The sequence below is a fragment of the Halichoeres trimaculatus genome, unplaced genomic scaffold (genome assembly GCF_033239565.1).
Source record: "Halichoeres trimaculatus isolate MK-OKI-2021-1 unplaced genomic scaffold, fHalTri1.1 fHalTri1_scaffold_23, whole genome shotgun sequence".
In the NCBI taxonomy this organism is placed as follows: domain Eukaryota; kingdom Metazoa; phylum Chordata; class Actinopteri; order Labriformes; family Labridae; genus Halichoeres; species Halichoeres trimaculatus.
Genome location: NW_027437201.1, coordinates 14802398 through 14822167, shown reverse-complemented (window position 1 = coordinate 14822167; position 19770 = coordinate 14802398). Strand labels below are relative to the sequence as shown.

The 19770-nt window shown below is 41.7% G+C and overlaps 3 protein-coding genes across 7 annotated transcripts; 1 reads left to right on the top strand and 2 right to left on the bottom strand.

The window, feature by feature from the left end:
* Positions 1 to 1016: 1016 nt before the first annotated feature.
* On the bottom strand, positions 1017 to 6067 carry kdelr2b (KDEL endoplasmic reticulum protein retention receptor 2b). Its single transcript, XM_074662518.1, has 5 exons — positions 5780 to 6067; positions 3176 to 3276; positions 2798 to 2956; positions 2121 to 2373; positions 1017 to 1565 (listed from the first exon to the last, which is right to left on the bottom strand). The coding sequence occupies exons 1-5, from the start codon at positions 5868 to 5870 to the stop codon at positions 1531 to 1533; spliced, it is 639 nt and encodes a 212-aa protein (XP_074518619.1). The 5' UTR covers positions 5871 to 6067; the 3' UTR covers positions 1017 to 1530.
* Positions 6068 to 7715: 1648 nt separating this feature from the next.
* On the bottom strand, positions 7716 to 10243 carry mettl9 (methyltransferase 9, His-X-His N1-histidine). Of its 4 annotated transcripts, none has more exons than XM_074662547.1 (6): positions 10048 to 10243; positions 9715 to 9948; positions 8959 to 9149; positions 8675 to 8884; positions 8320 to 8504; positions 7716 to 8138 (listed from the first exon to the last, which is right to left on the bottom strand). In XM_074662547.1, the coding sequence occupies exons 2-6, from the start codon at positions 9889 to 9891 to the stop codon at positions 7909 to 7911; spliced, it is 993 nt and encodes a 330-aa protein (XP_074518648.1). In that variant the 5' UTR covers positions 9892 to 9948; positions 10048 to 10243; the 3' UTR covers positions 7716 to 7908. The 4 variants fall into 4 exon arrangements, with proteins under 4 accessions (XP_074518648.1, XP_074518649.1, XP_074518650.1 ...); XM_074662548.1 differs by having other exon boundaries at positions 9715 to 9876; positions 10048 to 10242; XM_074662549.1 differs by having other exon boundaries at positions 9715 to 9814; positions 10048 to 10242.
* A 1609-nt stretch (positions 10244 to 11852) lies between these two features.
* On the top strand, positions 11853 to 19756 carry rab3gap1 (RAB3 GTPase activating protein subunit 1). 2 transcript variants are annotated; one of them, XM_074663760.1, is made up of 25 exons: positions 11853 to 11950; positions 12066 to 12121; positions 12414 to 12492; positions 12567 to 12699; positions 12854 to 12932; positions 13102 to 13221; positions 13337 to 13502; positions 13578 to 13677; positions 13748 to 13829; positions 13936 to 14004; positions 14093 to 14166; positions 14244 to 14336; positions 14479 to 14651; positions 14881 to 14988; positions 15475 to 15647; positions 16276 to 16330; positions 16424 to 16780; positions 16861 to 16998; positions 17097 to 17321; positions 17416 to 17512; positions 17632 to 17735; positions 17821 to 17936; positions 18014 to 18116; positions 18377 to 18400; positions 18581 to 19756. In XM_074663760.1, exons 1-25 carry the CDS (start codon positions 11933 to 11935, stop codon positions 18812 to 18814), a joined length of 2976 nt encoding a protein of 991 aa, XP_074519861.1. In that variant the 5' UTR covers positions 11853 to 11932; the 3' UTR covers positions 18815 to 19756. The 2 variants fall into 2 exon arrangements, with proteins under 2 accessions (XP_074519861.1, XP_074519862.1); XM_074663761.1 differs by lacking the exon at positions 18377 to 18400.
* The last annotated feature ends 14 nt before the right edge of the window (positions 19757 to 19770 follow it).

The following is a 19770-nucleotide window of genomic DNA, read 5'->3' as shown; positions in this document are numbered from 1 at the left end:
ACTTTGGTTGTACGACGGTGACCTCTGCTGGTTACAAGCTGCCAATGACCTACATCCACAAAACATTTAAAAGTCTTCTCCATAAAACTCAAAATTTGGATGCATAGAATAGCGATAATTCAATTTTTTAGGCAAATCTGTGGGAAACTACCACGTTTTAAAACAATTTTTTTTTTCAAAAATACTTGCTGAAATATATCTCAGACAATGAATCTATGTTATTTTTTCCATAATATTAATTTTTCTAAAATTAGTCCTTTTGCATCAAATTGACAATTACAAATAATCCCCCCCTTCAAGCAGGAATAAGTTGTACAGCAGTGCAATGCTGAACTAACAGAGGGCATCATTTACTTACATGTAAAAGCAAAATTACCTGTAAGTTAATCCAAAAAGTGTTTCCTTTCAGCACCAAATTCACATGCCAAGCAGAGGTTGGACTGTTCTGCATGAACACAGAACTTAAAATGTGTTGAAGAATATCTGGGTTTTAGTGGTCCATCATCCCATCATCTGTGACAAAAAGATTTGATTCTGCTGCTGAAATTAGGAAGAACAGGTGAACAATTCTACAGACTTCATTTATTGAACCAGGAGGAAAAATAAAAAATAAATACATCAGCATCTAAAAGGAAAATTAGACTTTCATTTCTGTTGTGATGAATCACAAACAGCTCATACCAGAATCATCTCAAACATCTGAAGGAAGCTTCTTGAATACTGGGCAGTGATGTGTTCTTACAGACAATACAAACTGTTCAAATGTTGCTTACTGATAAAATGTGTCCAATACAGATCGCCACTTTACACAGATTGTTTTTTTCTTATCCTTTTACTTTCATTAATAGAGAAAAATCTCAAACTGGTTCATTCTGAAGGCATTTCCACAGAAAAATAACCCAAGCATGAAATTATTTTTCTGAAATTAAGAATGCTAAATTATGGAATTAAATGGAATCTAATATATAAAGATATTTATACATGGGAATGGATTGTGGTTGAAAACATTAAAACAAAATGTTAATTATTTGATCTCCAAAATGTGAAGATTCAACAAAGGCCCTCCCCAGATTTATCAGGAAAAACAAAGCACATTTATTTTGATTGCAAATACTTTTACAAACGCTCAAGTCGATAACAGCCCACCACAAGAAGTCCGCTTCAGTATCATACAACGCCAAATCACAGGCAATTTTACACCATCAGCTCGCATTCAGCAATGTGTACACTTTTTTCTGTAGAAAACTTTCTCACTTTTTTCTTCCTTTTTACAGAGTAATAAAAAAGTTAAGGCAAGATGCATCAAACAGAAATCCGAGGGCTGTGGACGAGCCTCTGCAGAGGTTCTGGAGCAGAAGCAGCTCCCGTTCGCTCTCTGTCTCAGGCATCTTACTCTGACAGGAGGGGAGGAGGAAGAGGAGGAGGAGGTGGATGGTGGGGTGGGATGGGGGTCGTCAGAGGTGTCCTCTTCCACTCCTCCTCCCCTCCAAACCCCATCCATGAGTCTGCTGAAACGCTCTGCTTTGGCACTTAAGCTGGCAGACTCAGCTTCTTCCCTTTGAGAACTGGAAAAAGACAAGAGAGGGGGGAATTAAAGAATTAAGAACAGCATAAATACAGAATAAAGGAGATTAATTTAAGGCTAAAAAGAATGTTCTTTTTAGCATGGACATTTCAAAGTCTGTGTATTTTCTTTTAAATTAAAGAGTAATAGAACAAGCACAATATACAATAAGTCTCCTGCCCCATGGAGTTCTCTTAAGACACTGAAGATTAAATTGTCTATATTATTTTTGTACTGCAGAATCTAGGAGTTGCTTCCTTCTGCTATTTGGACATTAAAAGTTATTGCAATAATTTATGTTGCATAAATAATGAGCAGGATGCTATAATCCTCATCTAACCAGTCCCTGGTCTGAGTCCAATCCATGACCCTCTGCTGCATTTCCATCCTCACCTTTCACTCCATAGCTGCGCAATTAAAGGCAAGTATAAAATAGATAAATAATAAAATAACTGTCGGCAGCAAAAAGCATGTTACCTGACACTCCAGTGACTAAAGGAGGAGAATAAATCCTTGAAACAAGCTCAAGATGGAACAAAAGTGCAATATGACTCACCTTTTGTTACATACAAATAGAAGAAGTCGCAGTAGAGGATAGTCTGCACCACCCCAGCGACAATGGCAATCATGTCGAAGAATCCCTCGAAATAGAACCTCCATATCCAGTTGATGAGGTAGAGCGCTCTGTAGAGTCCCAGGAAGAACAGGTAGTGGGTGGTGATGGTCTCAGCCTCACCTGTCTTACTGATCATGAAGAGCTGGGGCAGGATGGCTACCGACTCCAGGTAGATGGAGAATGTCCACAGAATCTGAGAGAGAAAGAGCACTGAGCTTACACAACTTTGCAAACCTTTTTCTGGAGCATGTGATTATTCCTGACTGAAAATAATGTTTGTGTGAAAGAAATCTGTCAGGGCATTTACACATAAGTGACGCACTGAAGCACACAGTGTTGGTGTAGCATCAACTATAATGTAACAAAGCTCTGTACTGGAGATTCAGTCTTTGATGCATGCTCAGGCTACACGTGAGAGTACTCGAAGACAAGTGCACACTTCCTGGAAGTCCATGCATCTGTGTTTTCTCATGGGAGTTTTCAATAGTTCACTGCAGTGTCCAAGACATGAAACAGCTGTTTGCATCATACATGAAGCAAGAATGGACATAGAGACATACAAGGTTCATTCATTTCTCAGCTGTATGAAATCAGGGAGTGTGTACTGCGGGTCTGACCTCCAGAGGAGAGAAGTCGTGGTTGACCAGAAAAGCCAGACCACCAACAGGGACGACCAGGAACTCTACTCTGAACGTGTCGTGGTTTCCATCATAGGTGGCCTTGAACTTCATGTAGATCAGGTACACAGTGGCATATGCACATCCAATGTAGATGATCTGAAACACAGCAACAAGAGCACCCACAAGACAAAAGGTAAATATTCACAGTATGCTCCGGTCTATTGTGATACAATCTGTAATGATACATTCGAGTCAGTTAAGTCATCTTCCTTTGGTAAACACAGGCGTGTACATTCAGTGTGCTAGTGGAGCAGTGACACAGAGAGCTGTGTGCTGCAGGATGTGAGGATGAAAAGTAGCGTGTGCATGTTTCACCTTCATGCTTGTGTTGTAGAGAGAAATGAAGGAGGTGAGCAGGTCCAGGTAGCGAGTGGTGAACACTAAGGCAAACAGGACCTGACTCTTCCCAGAAATACCTGTGAAGAGACACCAGAGGATATTCAAAAGTCAACGCAGAATGCATTCCTGATAGTTTTGGTAAAACGTTCTTGTGTTGAAGCTACAGCACGCTATGTTTGGTTTATTAAGTTCACAAAAACATCTCTGTTCAATTAGAGAGGCTAACAGAAAACCTCAAACCTCAAGCGTCACTCTGCAGCTTTCAACAACACACGCCTGCCCACATGATGTTGTTACAGGAAGATCGAAATGGTTTATTCTGCAATATTCACTTCCACACATTGTGTTGTAATGTACTGATAGTGACCAATAGGAACATTTGTAGTGTCAGAAAGCAGGTTGTAGTTTTCAGGGAGGTGTGGCGTCAGTATAGATCGTCATCCTTAGCTGCTCTGAAGCATGATGTCTCACTGTTTATCTTGTGTGTTGGCAGGTGACAGCTCATTCCCAGCACACGCCCAATGTCAGACTACAGGGGGCAAAACCAGTGATTGTTTCATTAATACCTGTTGGAAATGCACTTTATTTACACCTGAAGTCTGACTATACATGGGTTATAAAGAGGTGTGAGCTCATCTTTTCTTTGCATTTACATTTATTATTTAAAATGTGCTTTGTTTTTATCAAGTTGAGATCTTTGTCCTGCATGCGAACAACCTGAGGTAAAAAATCTGAGCTGGCAGCAAACTGGCTACAGACTCTTTAACAGTGTAGGACTGCAAACCTATTGAAAAATGTTGAGCTTCATTATGAACTGCTTCTCACATCTTTTCAAATGGATAGCAAAGATTTCTGCAGAACAGTTAACTTTGAAATGCAATGACGTGCTTCAGGATCCTGTAATCAAAACAGTCTTAAAAAGCATACATGTGTAGGAAGAATAAAAAAAATGCAAATGCAACAAAGCACAATGGGAAGTATTTATGTGCTGCTGCATTATGTAAAATTTAAAAGTAGGGCAACAAGATGTGGAAAAAAGAGACAGCATCTGTATTTTCTTTTTACTGGGACAACAAAACAGAGCACAGGAAATTAAACCATATAAATGCAGAGTGTTAACAGTTTATGGTCTATAAATATGATTAAAGTTAACAGATGTCTCTTTTATAATTTGTAATTTATGGTTATTCTTTGGTTCAACCTTTAACAAGCAAATCTGACAAAGCCTGCATGGTATGAGGAGAAAGCAAAGAGTGGTGTTACACCATGAAGTGTTGGTGAATAAACAAAGATAAAAAAAAAAGTGCTTACTAGCTCAAATAACTCAGTTTCTCTGGTCCATCTTCTGTTTTACACATTACATTTGTTGTTGACAGGTGTCTCTCAAATCCATGGTACAACCAAAAGCATTTTTTGTCGCTTAATTATCAACAGTTAATCTGAGCGTTGTTGACAATGGCTAGAGCTTCATTTGCTTACAACCAAATAGTGTAAAATCAAATCAAAGCGGGATACAGAGACAAAACATAGATTGTGCACAGTAAGTTATTTCCCTAAGTTATGGAAATAGATTAAGATCTAGATGACTGTTTATTACAAACAAGTGATCTTGGAAAGCAAAGCCTGGTCAGTAATATTTATGGTCAGAGGTCAAAGAGGTTAGTACACTGTTTACAGCCGCAGATGCACAAACGCTGGGAGACAGACTCCCTGCAGAAGTAGTTTCACCAACTATGTTGCATTTGCATAGTAAAATACTGTTTTTTATTTTATCCAAACAGAAGTTACATGGTATCACCATTGTAAATGGGCTAGTTCTCAGCTAAAGCGCAGCGTGTGGTTTGATTTTTGTAGTGATGCCACTGGTGTGAACTCTGAAGCCTGATCAAAGCTGACTTGTGTGCAGATGTACCGATTTTAATCTCACACAGACAACAGCTATACTTTAACCCAGATTACCTACTGCTTGTCTAGAAGTGACAGAGCTCTAACCTTTGAGTTTTACCCTGATAATGCAGCAAACAGCAAACTTTTACACTCTTTGCTGCTGCCGAGAAAATCTATCCAGTCAATACATATCCAGCTGTCAACCTGAGTACCCATTGCTGCCACGTCAGAGGGGTCACACTCAACTAGCAGAGAGGAATAACAGGGGAAATAATGTAGAGCTAACACAGTTTAAACCTCTAATTTAAATGAAGGAGGCCTAGCATGCAAAACTATGTATGATGTGGCCCTCTAGTCTACTTGTAGATAGCTTGAGTCAGGAGCTGCATGGGTTATGCTACAGGAAACAATCCCCTAAGAGCTCCCCTTTGAATATTTCTCACAAATGAAAGCTTTAATCTATTACAGTTTTGCACATAATCATTTCCTAAATGTGTCTTTCAGAAATTTAAAGCCAGTAGCAGGAGCAAGCTACGTTGGCTACATTAGCTGAAACTAGCTCTCGAGCTACTACTACAGAGGAAATCACACAGTAAAACCACTTTAACGGGCTTTTTATTGTTATTTTGTCGATGAATCATTGTGCTCCTGTAAGTGTTAGATTCTTGTTAGTAAAGGTTTTTGACAACTCACCGGCACACGACCTGGTTTTCCATATTTTGAGCAGCAGGATGATGATAGCTGCTAGATGGGAGAGATCGCCGGTTAGCCTGAAAATGTTCATGTTTGAATCAGAGCTCCAGCCAAAGTTAGCTGATTAAAGACTCTACGGTGAGCTCAGTTCGTCCCCAATCAAGAATTATTTATGTCCTGACAGTGCTCTGTGACACTGTAACACTAAAAGAGACAGATTCGGGCTTCAGGAGATGGGAAAATGGCGAGCAAAGCGCGACGTGGCTCGGGGACGTGGCCAAAGCACCGGTATCCAATGCTAGACGTGAAGCGCTCATGAGCTCAGCCAATCAGAAGCCAGGGTTGCCTTGTTTGCATACATTATGCTGTACGAGTGCTGCATTCAAGTACGGTGAACAAAGTAGTAACGTTGAGGTTTTACTCCTGTTAACTATATTCTCGGGGATAAAAAAAACCCACAATGAATGCATATTATGGGAAAGCATTTATCGTCCAAAAATAAGAATCCATTATTACTTCTTGTGGGTACATGTTAAACGGTATTAATGTAAATCCCCTTAAGATGAACAGTATGATTTTTGAAGGGGTCCAGCAGTATGGATAAAGTTAAAACAGCTGCCAGGGATTATCTGACAGTGCAAACTCTGGCCTTTTTTGAGTTTTTAACGTCTTTACTGTATTCATTGGCATTAAATTGAGTGGTTTGAACCACTCTTTAAGTTACTTTCAAAGAGGACAGTACACACTGGATTTACATAATAAAAATTTAGAAGGGCCACAGTTTGATTGTATAGAAATGCAAATATTACTTCATGGTTAATTCTAAACTAATCACATTGTTGGTGTCAGTCACTACTTTCAAATCTTGTTCCATGCAAAGTTAATCTCATATAAATACATACCACACTTAAAGGAGCTGAGTATTCCCAAAAATAATGAACTCTTTTTATTTTGGAAGCCATTTCATACTCTTTAAATACAAATGTTTTTATTTTGGCACATTTTGAGTTGTTTGTTGCAGTAACATCATAGATACACCACACCAAAGAGAGACCATAAGCCTTAAAAAAAAAGCAGATGATGAAAACTCCCCTCACATACAGAAAGTCTGACCTCATGCTTACTTGTTTCAGTACACTTGGGGAATCAGCTGCTACAGTCCAACTTGGTCAAGTACAACCAGGAGCTAATGTTAATACAGCATGAGTAGATTTACAGCTTTGTGACAGCTACCAGCTCTACATAGCTTTTACTCCTATTATAGTAAGCAACTAACTGTAGAATTTGTTCAAAGTCTTTGCAGCTCAAATGTGATAATTTTCAGCAATAAATTAAGTATCTAACCGTTCTTCTTAGTAGTGAGAAAAATACACTTCTTCAATTACCCGATACGAGGCATTTTTGCAGAAGTTTAATCTATGGCTCTGCTCACAAAACCTCATTTTTCATCTGTCATAAAGACTTAAACATATTATTTAGAAACAAGAAGCAGAACCAGGACAGAGTATTGTGGCCACATTAACAAGAAACACTGTAATTCTACAGAGATATGGTTGTGATTTTTATTGGTAACCATCTTGTTAGTTATTTCAGGAGGGTATTATCATAAAAAGCATCCAGGAGACATTAATAAGAGGAATGTGGAGTGTCTCCAAAAAACTATAACTGTGTGCTCCTGGTGTTTAGACTTATTCTCTTAATGTGGCCGTAATACACTGTCGTCAAACAACAAATCATTCAGAAAAGGTTTATATCAAGGTTGTTCACACTCAGGTCCTCGACTTAGATGAAAGAAGATGAGTGATGAAACACTCACATGTAACACTCCCAACAAATGACATGACAGACTTGACAGCACTAACACAAACAACTTGTTGATATGTTTTTAAAGATATGATCTTTGTCAACATTTCAAAGAAGGCAAAGTGCCGCACTGTTCTTTTTTTTTGCTTTGAAGTCGAGGTATCACTGTCACACATGATGGCTGGTAAATGATGGGGCTACAGTACCTGAGCTTCACATCGGACTCACTATTTCTACACAGGTGTTTCTAAACTTTGTTTTATAAATGAAGCTTTTAATAATTGCACCATGAAGTTTTCAAGAACTGATGTACGCCCTCAAAGAACTTAATAAACAGACACTGGGCTCTCCTCTGAAGCCTTCAGGACAAACACAGCATCGTCCAGAACGTAGTAATCATTGTACATGTCACCCTCACAGAGGTATGGCAACCGCGTCACAGCCTCCACCTCAAATCCTGCCCTCTTGAAAACCTCATTAGACAGGTTGGTTACTTGCTCCTCCCATGTTTTTCCTTTTACTCTGATGCGCTGTCTGGGACGTTGCCATCTTCCTCCTGAGACAAACACAGACAGGATAATTTAATTTATCAGATTATGAGATGTAGTAGCATAGAAGTTCCACAAGAAGGCAGCAACAATCCTGAATCCAACATAAGTTTTACTTAGAATGAAGGCTAAGGCTCTGGTTGTTCTTTAAGAAATCACAGTTTGTCTGTACACATAGAAAGTACTGACCGACTTCCACATAAGGCTGGAAGGGAAGCACTGCAGCCAGGATGAGCCTCCCTGTGTTAGGAACTAGCGACTGTCTGATGTCCTGCAGGAGATTCAAAGGGTCGTCACAGCGGTCCAGCAGGTTCAGACAGCTGACCACATCATACTTGAAACCAGTCTGTGGCCACTCGTCGATGCCCAGCAGCCTGAAACACACAGAAACAGAGATTTTCAGATGCTGACTTAATGTGTAATCACAAGAATGTTCCATTATTGTTAAAACACCGATGGTAACATGATCCACTCATGTAAGAAGTAAAGGTGTAAATAAACTTAGATTTTTCAGTCTGAGACATCCCTGTAGTTTTCTACTCACTTGTAATTCTTCCTCTGAAGATGCCATTTCATAGGTCCAGACACCTCTGTTGCATAGACTTCTCTAAAATGAGCTCCCATCACCTCTGTGACTCCTCCGTCCCCTGCTCCCAGGTCGAGCAACCTCTCTGCCCTCCACTCTGGACCGATACGAAGCAGCCGCCTGAACTGCTCCTCGGAGAACACAAACATAGAGCCGCGACCCAGAAACCTGAGAGCAAGAGAACAAGAGAGTCAGAGGATAAGGTGCTGGTGTAACAGAGACAGTGTGTCTGTGATACTCACCCATTGATAGAGGTGCGTGAGACTAAAGGACTGAGGACTGTAGAGACAAAAGAGTGGTAGAGCTGAGTGAACAGCCAGCTGGACTTCTCAACGCTCCTTTTAAGAAAAGCCTTCGTTCCTGAGTCCAGGTGGCTCTGGATGAACAGGGGCTGTACTGATTCGCCGAGCAGGTCTGGACAGCAGCGGTACCACTGAAACCACCGGCGAAAGGATACATGCGATACATGTCATACAAGTTTTAAAACTTTAAACTAAACTTAATTATCAATTTGAGTGGGGGAGAATTAGTCTTTAAAAATACAGTTAAAAGAACTGAGAATACCAACAAATCGTTTTAAAATGTTAGAACTCAAGATGTAGTTTAAGTTCAAAGCATGACTCAAAGGGAACGTGAAAAAAAGGAGGAAAATTACGTTTTTTCTTTTTCATTTTTCTCAACAGCTGGACGTTTTTTTTTCCCCAAACCGTAAACTGATTCATATTGGATGCTTTGCACAGCTTTACAATTAAAATGCAACTCCAAAGTTTTGATTAATTATATTGATTCTTCTCTCTTTTCTTAATATCTTTTCATACTCATTTATACGCACCGATAAACTTCTAGAAAATGTGGGAAGTTTGTGCAATTCCCATCTCTACAGCTGGCCAAACAGAACCAGATCACGTGTCTGTCTTGTGCCCCCCCCCCCCAAGCATTAACCATATAGACTGGTCGAAATGACCCTATTGTAAGGACTGGTGATAAATAATTCGTACCTCTTGTTTATCGATCGCAGACGCCTCGCTCTCGCTCACCATGTTCACGAACAGAGAGCGGACCAGCGGACTACGGACGTACTTCCCCGTCCACATCCTCCTGATGGAGAGCAGAAAGGCGATGTATCCCAGAACCCAGGCTATAAAAATCAAAGTCCTCAGCTGCAGATGACACATAACGACATGAGAAGAGAAGCTGACTGGACGGAGTCGCCGTCTGAGCAAAGGACAGCCCTGAGCGGTGATTAATATGAGATGAAGAAAAAGAAGAAGGTAACAGCAGCCAATAGTAAACCAACACGCCTGAGCATGTCTCCAAACAAACAAACAAACCTGAGGGCGAGGTGCAGTAAACACAGTCCGCTGCTATTTACTCCCCATCTTAGCCCACAGATCCCATTGTCTCTTTGGTGTAAATAAATGTTGACACCTTCAACAGAGAGGAGTCAGCCCATTTGAACAACAAAAAGACACATCCGCATACCGCATGATCCACACTTCCTGAGTCACCAATAAATGTGTCCCTTGAACCATAAGCGTAGGCGGAACTGATTCAACGCTTCCGAAGATTTTAAAAGGAAGATAAGCGACTCGGCGTCGGATGATGATAATACAGTCTATGGCTGATACACATCCCAGTGTTTGTCACACAAATATAACAATATAACACAAATAAAAAATTTAACACCTTAAAAAAATGTTAAACATTAAAATTAAAAATTGTAAAGATGGAGATAAACTACATCAGTGTATAATATGAGAGGTTAGGTTCAATCAATGCAAGTTAGTCCTGTATTAATGTTTTAAGGCTTTAACTAGCCCATTAGCCTATCGAATAAACGACAAATGAGCAACTTCACTGGGATGCTGATTTGCTTTTATGTGGAACGAATTATATCTTTACTGAAGAAAAAAAAAACTAAACTGACACAAAGTAAATCAACAAAACATTGTCTGACTTTTTAAAACAGGATTAGATTTCTCTCATTTCACCAAAAATAGGACAAAAAAAGGAAGAAAAAAAAGAAAAGAAAACTCCAGTTTAAAATCAGTACGCAAAACTTAATGACTGGGCCATTTTCACACAAGTGTCAGAAAAATAGTTTATATTATTGTTATTGTTTTTAATGTTTATTTTTGTTAAATATTTGTTTACCAGTAAAAGAGTTTTATTATTATTGTTATTATTATTATTATTATTATTATTATTATTATTAGTAGTAGTAGTAGTAGTAGTAGTAGTAGTACTAGTAGTTGTAGTATTTTATATATATATATATATATATATGTTTATTTTGACATACACAACATGTACAAAAAGAGCTTTAGGAAGATTACTTACGCTCCGATGACGTCACTCAGGTAACCCCCACAAACCCTCTCTGGACGCAAGCATCTTTCGCCGGGTGCGGTGGCGCGCGCCTGTAATCCTGCTACCGGGAGGCTGAGGCTGAGGATCATTTGAGCTCAGGAGTTCTGGGTTTCAGTGGTCTGTGTTGATCGGGTGTCCGCACTAAGTTCGGTATCGATATGCTGGTCCTGGGGGAGCCCGGGACCTGCAGGTCGTCTAAGGAGGGGTGAACCGGCCCAGGTCGGAAACGGAGCAGGTCAAAGCCCTCGCACCGCTCAGTAGTGGGATCGCACCTGAGAACAGACGCTGGAGTGCAGCCTGAGTAATACAGCGTGACCCAGTCTTTTTTACACTCAGCATTGACAAAAACACTCACACATAATCTACAAAAAGTTTACTGCAGACTACAACATCTTCACATCTGTTTATTAAACCTTCTGGTTTCCATTGACACTTGTAAAGATCAGCTGTGTTTGTCTTACATACAGCGCCTCCACCTGGAGGAAAAGTGCAATAACCCTCAGTCGCAGCAGTTAGCGCATGTCCAACTTCTGACCAGTAGATGTCAGCACTGTACCGACTTAGTCCACTGAGACAAAGCAAAAAGCGGAAATCGTGAACTTCAGTAAAAAAAAAAAGAGAGATAATGGGTTTTTCTATTTGCAGTCTTAAATAATAATATTAATAATTGATTTATTGCATACATTTCTCAACATTTAAAATTCCCCACAGCCTAGAATTTAGGATAATCATTGAAAACCATCTAGTCCAGCACGAGGCGGTAAAGAGCTGCTTGAAACGTACAGACTCAGAGAAGAAGACTTAGCGGACGTGGAAGAAGAAGAATAACAACAACAGGAGATCAACATGGCTGCTGACAGTGATGTGAGTTTCTCCAGCTTAAATATTAAGACCAGAAAATCAAATTTTGGTGTCAGTGCTTAAAAACAGAGGTTTAAATGATTTGTTTGTTCTTAAACTGTATTTTTTCTCCTTTTAGCCTGAAACAGAAGTGTTCGAGATCACTGATTTCACCACCGCGTCAGAGTGGGAACGGTAGGCATCCATCTGTGTGCTGTCACAGGCCTGGATCAGACTTAAAATAAAATTATGTTTAATAAAGCTAATACACATAATATATAAATTAGCACAGCTGTCCGTACAGCAAATATCTACGTGCATTTAGGAAGACTGTCTTGTGTCAGAGCAGCTAACAGTGATACAGCTAATACAGCCTTATAGACGATCTGTGACACCTCATACGAATGTGCTTGTAAGGTTATTACGGTTCCAGAGTTAAGGACCGAATCCTCAACCATCATATATTTATTATTTTGTCTACTTGAAGGTTTGTGTCCAGAGTTGAGGAAGTTCTCAATGACTGGAAGCTGGTCGGCAGCTCAGCAGGAAGATTTTCTCCAGAGAAGGTAGGCTGCTGTCTGTTAACCCCAATCATCTGCTTAATATGATGTTCTCACTGTTACTCTGTCCTCAAACACAGGGTGCTTACACCACAGGAACATGGCTGGAGAAGTCTAAGGATATAAACTTTGCAGACTTTAAGTTTTTTATTACACACTTCATCCTGAAACAAGAGGGTGAAAATGACAACGAGAAGGAAAAGATCGAGGAAGGTATAGTCGAGTCAGAATATTTCAGGATATGTTTTGAATAGTATTTCTGTGTGTGTGTCATCATTTTTTTTAATAAAATGTAATGAAGGGAATGCATGCATGCTAGAAAATGCCCCTCTAGGAGTCAGCTTTTGTCTCTTGACCTTTTGTGCAGATGCTTTCCCTGCAGCGATGCAGGACCTTCTGTGCATGAACAATGACTTCCCTCCTCGGGCTCACTGCCTGGTGAGATGGTGAGTTCATTCACTCTTTTTTACACCCACGAGAAACCAGCTCCCATCGTCTATGTCAGCCTAGAGAACGTCATTCAGACAAATCATTCACAGAGATGCAGTCTGGTGCAGAAAAATAATAACCCTGATGCCCGTGTGGATTACTCTGTGACTGTGTTTGTGCTGACAGGTACGGTATACAGGAGTTTGTGATCATCTCTCCTGGAGCCAACTGCGAGGCCATCATCAGCGAGTCCAAATGCAATCTGCTGCTCAGCTCCGTCTCCATCGCTCTGGCCAACAGCGGCTGGTGAGTCAGCTTCATGACTAAGCACTGGAGCTGAGCTGCAGTAACCCTCAGTGTGAAAGCCAACACATGAGGTCATCACAGTAACGCCTGCTGTGCTTCCTCGTTGTGTATCCAGCCAGGTGCCCATGTTTGTGCAGGTCCAGCAGAAGTGGAGGAGGATGTACTCCGGAGAGTGTCAGGGTCCCGGCGTCCGCACTGATTTCGAGATGGTTCACCTGCGAAAGGTGCCGAGTCAGTACAATCACCTCTCCGGGCTTCTGGACATCTTCAAGTCTAAGATAGTAAGTCCTGGTAATGGAATTTATCTAGTTTATTCAGCCTCGTGGACTTTGTCACATGCTCCTTCTTCTTCTTAGGGCTGTAATCTGTCACCTCTTCCTCCAATCAACATCGCCATACGGTTCACCTACATCCTGCAGGACTGGCAGCAGCATTCATGGCCTCAGCAGCCTCCAGGTGAGTACAGAGCAAACAAAACAGAGAAATAAAAGCCAGCTAAACATAACCGTAATATCCTTTCTGTTAGACTTTGACACGCTCCTCGGAGGTGAGGTGGGAGGTGTAGAGTTTGGGAAGCTTCCTTTTGGAGCCTGTGAGGAGCCCATCAGGTAAAGGATGTTCACACTTATCATGTTTTCCTTCAAAAATCTCTGAAAATTCCAGAGTAAAATGTAGATAAGTTATTTGATATACCTCTTGTTTTTTCTTTTCTAGTGAACTTCATCTTGCAACCACTTGGCCTCACCTGACAGAAGGTATCGTTGTGGATAATGACGTCTACAGGTGAGATAAAGTGATTCTAAGACAGCTGGAAAAAATATGTACGGGTCAGACATCATTCCCTCATGTTCGCTAATGTTTGACCCTGCAGTGACCTGGACCCTCTGCAGGCTCCTCACTGGTCTGTCAGAGTCCGGACAGCTGAAAACCCTCAGTGCTTACTGGGTAAGATCAACACAACTGTAACAACTTGATGACAGTTATTTATAAAATCCTGACTCATTCTCCCCTTTGTGCTGCAGGTGACGTACTGACAGAGTTCTATAAGTTGTGCTCTAAAAAGGAGACTACAGACGAGGTTCTTGGGAGAACACTGGGTGAAGAGGAGAACCAAGGTCAGGTTTTGTCCTGAATTTAACAATATTTCTTCACTCTTACTTTGTCTAAATAATTATGTTCTCTGATAGACATGGTATAAAAGAAATACAGCATCAGTTGTTGGATGTATTTTTGAATAGCTTGTCATCTTCCTGACAGAAAACAGTGACATAAGCTCAGCTCTGTCCAGACTCACTGAGCCCACAGCAACAGTCCCCATCTCCAAACTCTCCGTCTCCAACATGGTGCACAGCGCCCGGAAACACATCAGACGTCACCGCCGCGTTGACGAGTCTCCACTCAGCAATGATGTTCTTAATTCTGTCCTGCTGGTATGATGATTTAACATACTCATTTATGGAATGATCAACATGTTTGAGTCATTTTGAAGCTTCTGCAGGAGGTTTATTTCGGCTGTCAGAATATTCCCCACAGGGAAATGTTCCCAATCAAAGAGCGGTGATGAAAGCTGCTGTTTCGACCGCTGACAGGCTCAGATAGTTATCATTGCTGGGACTCCTTTGAGGACTTTCTCTGAAGATTTTTTTTTTCGTGTGTTAGTGTCTGTTCCCTGATGCTGCCGTGGAGAAATCATCTGACAACAGCAAGAACAAACCTGCACAGACGAACACCTGCGGGAAAGATGAGCAGGATAAAAACTCGGACTGTGTGAGTTCGACCTTTCACTTTTTCACTCTGTGACAGCTTGACATCTCAAGTTTCAGGCAAGTGAAGCATTTCTACAGATGCTTGTTTCTGATAAGAAGTTTCTCATGCGTAACACACACTCATAACAGATGGATCATAAAAAGAAATATGATTGCAGAACTCCCTATTTGACCCTAAATGAGCAGCCTGAGGAGCTGAAACACCTGTAGGGCATTCTGTCATGTCTCTATCACTGAATGTTCTCACTCCTGTCCTTTGACTGCATCTTTCCTTCATGTTAACTTTAAAGGGAGCTCTCAGATCTTCAAGTTTTCAGGGAACAGATGAGCTCCTCAAGCATTTTTAGGATTCCTTTCACATTCCCTTCAGGAAAAAAGCAGTTATTGAGTAACTTTATTATGTCTGAATCAAGTGGTTCAAAAGGAAAAATCCTCAGAAATATGATTTGTATTAACTCTGGTTGTCTCTCTCCCTCTGTGTACCCAGAACCTTTATCTCCAGCTGAAGTCGGCGCCCATCGACAGTCTGACTTACCGGCTGGCTCTGTGTGTTTGTCTGATCAACTACAACTATGGTGGCCTGCGAGCTGTCGCTCACCTCTGGCAGGAGTTTGTCCTCGAGCTGCGCTACAGATGGGAAAACAACTACCTCATCTACGGGTGAGAAATTATAGTTTCATAAGGACATCATTCAAGGAGTAGATGATGTAGCTGTTTTCCCATCTGTAGCGCAGCTCGAGGAACAACATAACTCAAAAAGTAACAAATGGCTCTTGATGAAATTTTCAGGAAATGTTTAAAATGAGATAAGGAAGAAGTGATTAAATTTTGGAGGTGATCTGGATCATCATCTGGATCCAGGATATTTTTAAAGGATTCTTTTTCATTGTGAGATAGGGCTGTTTTCACCTTATGTGTGTATAACTCCATGATAAATGGTTGGATTGCTTTGCAAAACAATACAAGATAAGGTCATGATAATTTCTGAAAGATATAAAAGTACGATCCAGATCCCTTCAATATTCTGGACACTAAGATCCAGAATATGAAATATGTACAGGGTCATCATAATTTACAACACTGTCAAGTAACAACTTATCGTACAAACCTGCAACTAACACCAAATTGTAGCAGACAGTCTGCTGAAAGAGAGTATAACATTAAAGTAGGACTAAAGTGTTGTGTGACAATCACAATATGCTTGGTGCTCTCTGAGTGCTTTTCTAGTTTAATGATATATTCACATTTTCTCACATTTGTCTCCTCTTTCATGTTTCTTGGTCTGCAGACTGGCGGGAGGACCTCCTGATCTACGCTGTTGTCTGTTACATCAGAAGCTCCAGGTAACCCTTTTGTCATATCAAATCAGCTGGTGGGAAGGAGTTTGGCACATGAATAAATGAATGAATAATTCCTGAATCTTTGTGATTATTTAGATGCTGAACTGCTGCATCGAGAGGAAGAGAGCCAGAGACGAAGCTCGCCGGGCGCAGGAAGGAGGCAAAGAGAAAGAGCCGAAAGGAGCCGGGAGCAGCCAGAACGGCCGTCCGACATTAGACTCCACGGCCTCACCCGCTTCCACCAAAGAGGTGTCTCCTGGAAAATCCTGGGATTCTTGGAGCGACAGTGAGGACGAGTTCTTTGAGTGTCTGAGCGACCAGGGGGAGACAGAGTCGTCACAGACGGATGGGGAGAAGGATGGCGGGAAAGTGAAACCAGAGGGAAGGCTTCACCAGCACAACAACATGACGCTGCTCAACTCCTCAGAGCCGCTCTATGTTCCCGTCACTCAGGTCAGACGAGGAGATAACACTAGGAAGTGAATCGGTAAATTTTAGGAAGATTAAGAAATATCGGGTTGTTTTATCTCCAGGAACCTGCTCCCATGACTGAGGACCTGTTAGAGGAACAGTCTGAAGTCCTCGCCAAACTGGGGACGTCAGCTGAAGGTTCCCACCTCCGTGCTCGCATGCAGAGCGCATGTCTGCTCTCCGACATGGAGTCCTTTAAGGTAAACTGTCTGATGTGTCCTGCATGAATTTCACTTCCTGAAAGTGTCTTATAAACATTTTACTACTTGGTTCACTATGACTCTGGTTTCCTCAACAGGCAGCGAACCCGGGCTGTGTCCTGGAAGACTTTGTGCGTTGGTACTCGCCTCGGGATTACGTGGAGGAAGAAGTGGATGAAGCTGGGAACAAGGTGACAAAAGGAGAGCTGAGTGCCAGAATGAAGATCCCAGGAAACATGTGGGTGGAGGCTTGGGAGACGGCCAGAGTGACGCCTGCACGCCGGCAGAGACGTCTGTTTGATGACACTAAGGAGGCTGAGAAGGTCAAGATTCCTAAAGAGTCGTCTTAACTCGGGATAACACTGAGCAAAATCAGTTAATGTGTGAAACTAAACCAGGAGTATTTCTTCCTCTCAGGTTTTACATTATTTAGCGATGCAGAAACCTGCAGATGTGACTCGACACCTCCTGCCGTGCATCCTCCACTCTGCCATCCTGAAGCTGAAAGATGAAGGTGAGACAAGCTGGTCAACAGCTAGATTAGATATTTTAGGCTCTATCTTCACTCTATCTTCACTGTTACTCAAATAACAGCTGAATTCTTTCTCCTCCTGCTCTTTCTCACCCTCACAGAGTCAGTCGAAGACATTCCCTCAGTCAAGAAAAGCATTCGGCAAGCTACGAGTCACGCCAGCAAGCTGCTTCACCCACCAAACTACGACTTCAAGAAGTTAGAGGTCAGTGCTTCACAGGAAATGGGATTTAGAGGATGTGATAAAGAGACACAGCTTCATGTGACTTCGCTGTGATCTTTCTCTGCAGGAATTCATCAACCAGCTGATGGTGATGGAGACCGTCATCACCCAGGCTCGTTCACTTAAGGCCAAGTTTTCTCTCTGTGAGGGGGAGAAGGGAGAGGACAAAGAGGAGCTGGAAAAGTAAGACATCAAAGTTGGACAGCAGCGCTCTGTTTTGACCTCGGCGTCAGCAAACTCACATCTGATTCCGTCTCCAGGTTTGTGAGCTTGCTTCTGGAGGAGCCAGAGGTGGAGGTGATCGGAGCGGGTCAGGGGCCAGCGGGAAGCATCATACACAAAATGTTCATCAACGCCCAGAGGGTAAGAGAAGCTCCTGTTCTGCCTGAATGTTTCATTTGGGTCTACCTCAGAATTTCTGGATCTGTTTCAGCTGAATTGCAGCCCTGATCAAAACTCTGCCATGATCAACAACAGATTTCAGCAGCACTCAGACCCTGTCCGATCAGAATATTGTGTGCATGATTCTTCTCTTTGGATGCACATATATCCACTTTCTCTTTTGTCGTTTTCCTCCTTTCCACTGTGTTTTGTGTTTTCTTCCTCCTGCTGCTCACATGAAGCTGGCTGACTTCACCAGTGATGAGGTAAACGCAGCCACCCAGACTTCCTGCCTGATCAAAGTCCCTCACTAAAAGCCAAAACATGCAATAAAAGCTTTAAGTGACTAAAAAATCATGCAGATAAGAGTTGATTTTGAGTAAAGGAGACACACAATGATATCTCTCCTGCCCACGTATAACAGCTCCTCCTCTCTCCTCTGTCAGGCTGCCCTCCTCTCAGCTCTGGAGGAGGACTTCAGCTCGGACAGGAGGCCGCCTGGAGGCAGCAACAAAGTGCCTGACTTCCCTCCGCCGGCAGGACGGGAGATCCTACTGCGCACGTGTGTCCCCCGCCCCGCGCCATACTCCAAAGCTCTGCCTCAGCGGCTCTTCTGCGTGAGGATGAAGGAAGAGTTCAGGCTGGCGGGAGCTTTTTCTTCAGACACTTCCTTCTTCTGAGACCAAATAAACAGAATGTGGAACTGAAAGGGCAGAGGAGGAGACAGCAGGCGCATTATCACGATGCTTTGGTTGGGCTGCTTCTTGACGGGATATGTACAGAAGCCCTGAGAGGTAAAAAGGGGGGGAAACTTAATTCTGACAGGATTCCCTCTTCTGTGTTTTTGACTGGAAAAGTTGGGGAAATGATTTCTGTAGATCAATCGTTCTTTTAGCCTTTATGTCCTCACTTCTTTTTCAGTCATGAACACAGAAAACATAAACACTTGTTGGATGTTTTTGCCTCTCAGGGCTTCAAAAGCATAATGACACGTCTCCTGCCAACAAACTAACGAGAACCTGAACCAGAGAGAAAGATAACTGTTGATTGATTTGTTCTTTGTTGTGTTGTAATACTGGAAGTCTCAGTAAACAAAAGCAACTATGAAGTAGCAGTTATGAGCTAAAAATATATCAATAATTTATTCTAATATAGTGTCTGATAACTTGAAATAGTCAGAGCTCACATGAAACCATCCAGAGTCTATAATGTCACCGCCAGTGCTCCTTCTCAAAGTAACTTCTGTTTTATGTTTTTTTTAATGTATTATTTGCATCGCCAAGTCACTGCATAACACATTCTTCATAACGTGTCTCACTTTTTGTGTTGTGTTGCACAGTTTCTGGACCCATGAAAGCCATTTCAACACTACTTTGAATTTAAAATCAGAGCGCTGTGCAGACAAACGCCCGTCGATCGTACGCAAAAATATTAAACTCTGAGAAATGGTGTTAGATGACTCAGAGCTGCAGCAGATATCAGTGTGATTAATCTGAGTCACCATGTATTGAGCTGAGAACTCGTGTTACGTCGGCTGATGCTAAACGCTGAACAGCTGTTGTGTTAATTTTTCATGTGATGTGCAGAGAAGTTCCAGTGTCAGAAATGTCCTCTAACCTAGAATAAACACTTTTCT

What these genes read in the sequence shown, in the direction of transcription:
- rab3gap1 (XM_074663760.1), top strand. An exon ending in AAACCCTCAGTGCTTACTGG is followed by an intron (nt 14,167 to 14,243) that starts GTAAGATCAACA and finishes TTTGTGCTGCAG; the next exon opens with GTGACGTACTGACAGAGTTC. An exon ending in CCTGAAGCTGAAAGATGAAG is followed by an intron (nt 17,513 to 17,631) that starts GTGAGACAAGCT and finishes TCACCCTCACAG; the next exon opens with AGTCAGTCGAAGACATTCCC.
- mettl9 (XM_074662546.1), bottom strand. Translation starts at nt 9,891, where the DNA reads ATGTGTCATCTGCAGCTGAGGACTTTGATTTTTATAGCCTGGGTTCTG. An exon ending in CTTCAGAGGAAGAATTACAA is followed by an intron (nt 8,505 to 8,674) that starts GTGAGTAGAAAA and finishes TGTGTGTTTCAG; the next exon opens with GCTGCTGGGCATCGACGAGT. An exon ending in CCAGCCTTATGTGGAAGTCG is followed by an intron (nt 8,139 to 8,319) that starts GTCAGTACTTTC and finishes TGTTTGTCTCAG; the next exon opens with GAGGAAGATGGCAACGTCCC.
- kdelr2b (XM_074662518.1), bottom strand. Translation starts at nt 5,870, where the DNA reads ATGAACATTTTCAGGCTAACCGGCGATCTCTCCCATCTAGCAGCTATC. An exon ending in GAAAACCAGGTCGTGTGCCG is followed by an intron (nt 3,277 to 5,779) that starts GTGAGTTGTCAA and finishes GTCTCTTCACAG; the next exon opens with GTATTTCTGGGAAGAGTCAG. An exon ending in CTATTTGTATGTAACAAAAG is followed by an intron (nt 1,566 to 2,120) that starts GTGAGTCATATT and finishes GTCTTTTTCCAG; the next exon opens with TTCTCAAAGGGAAGAAGCTG.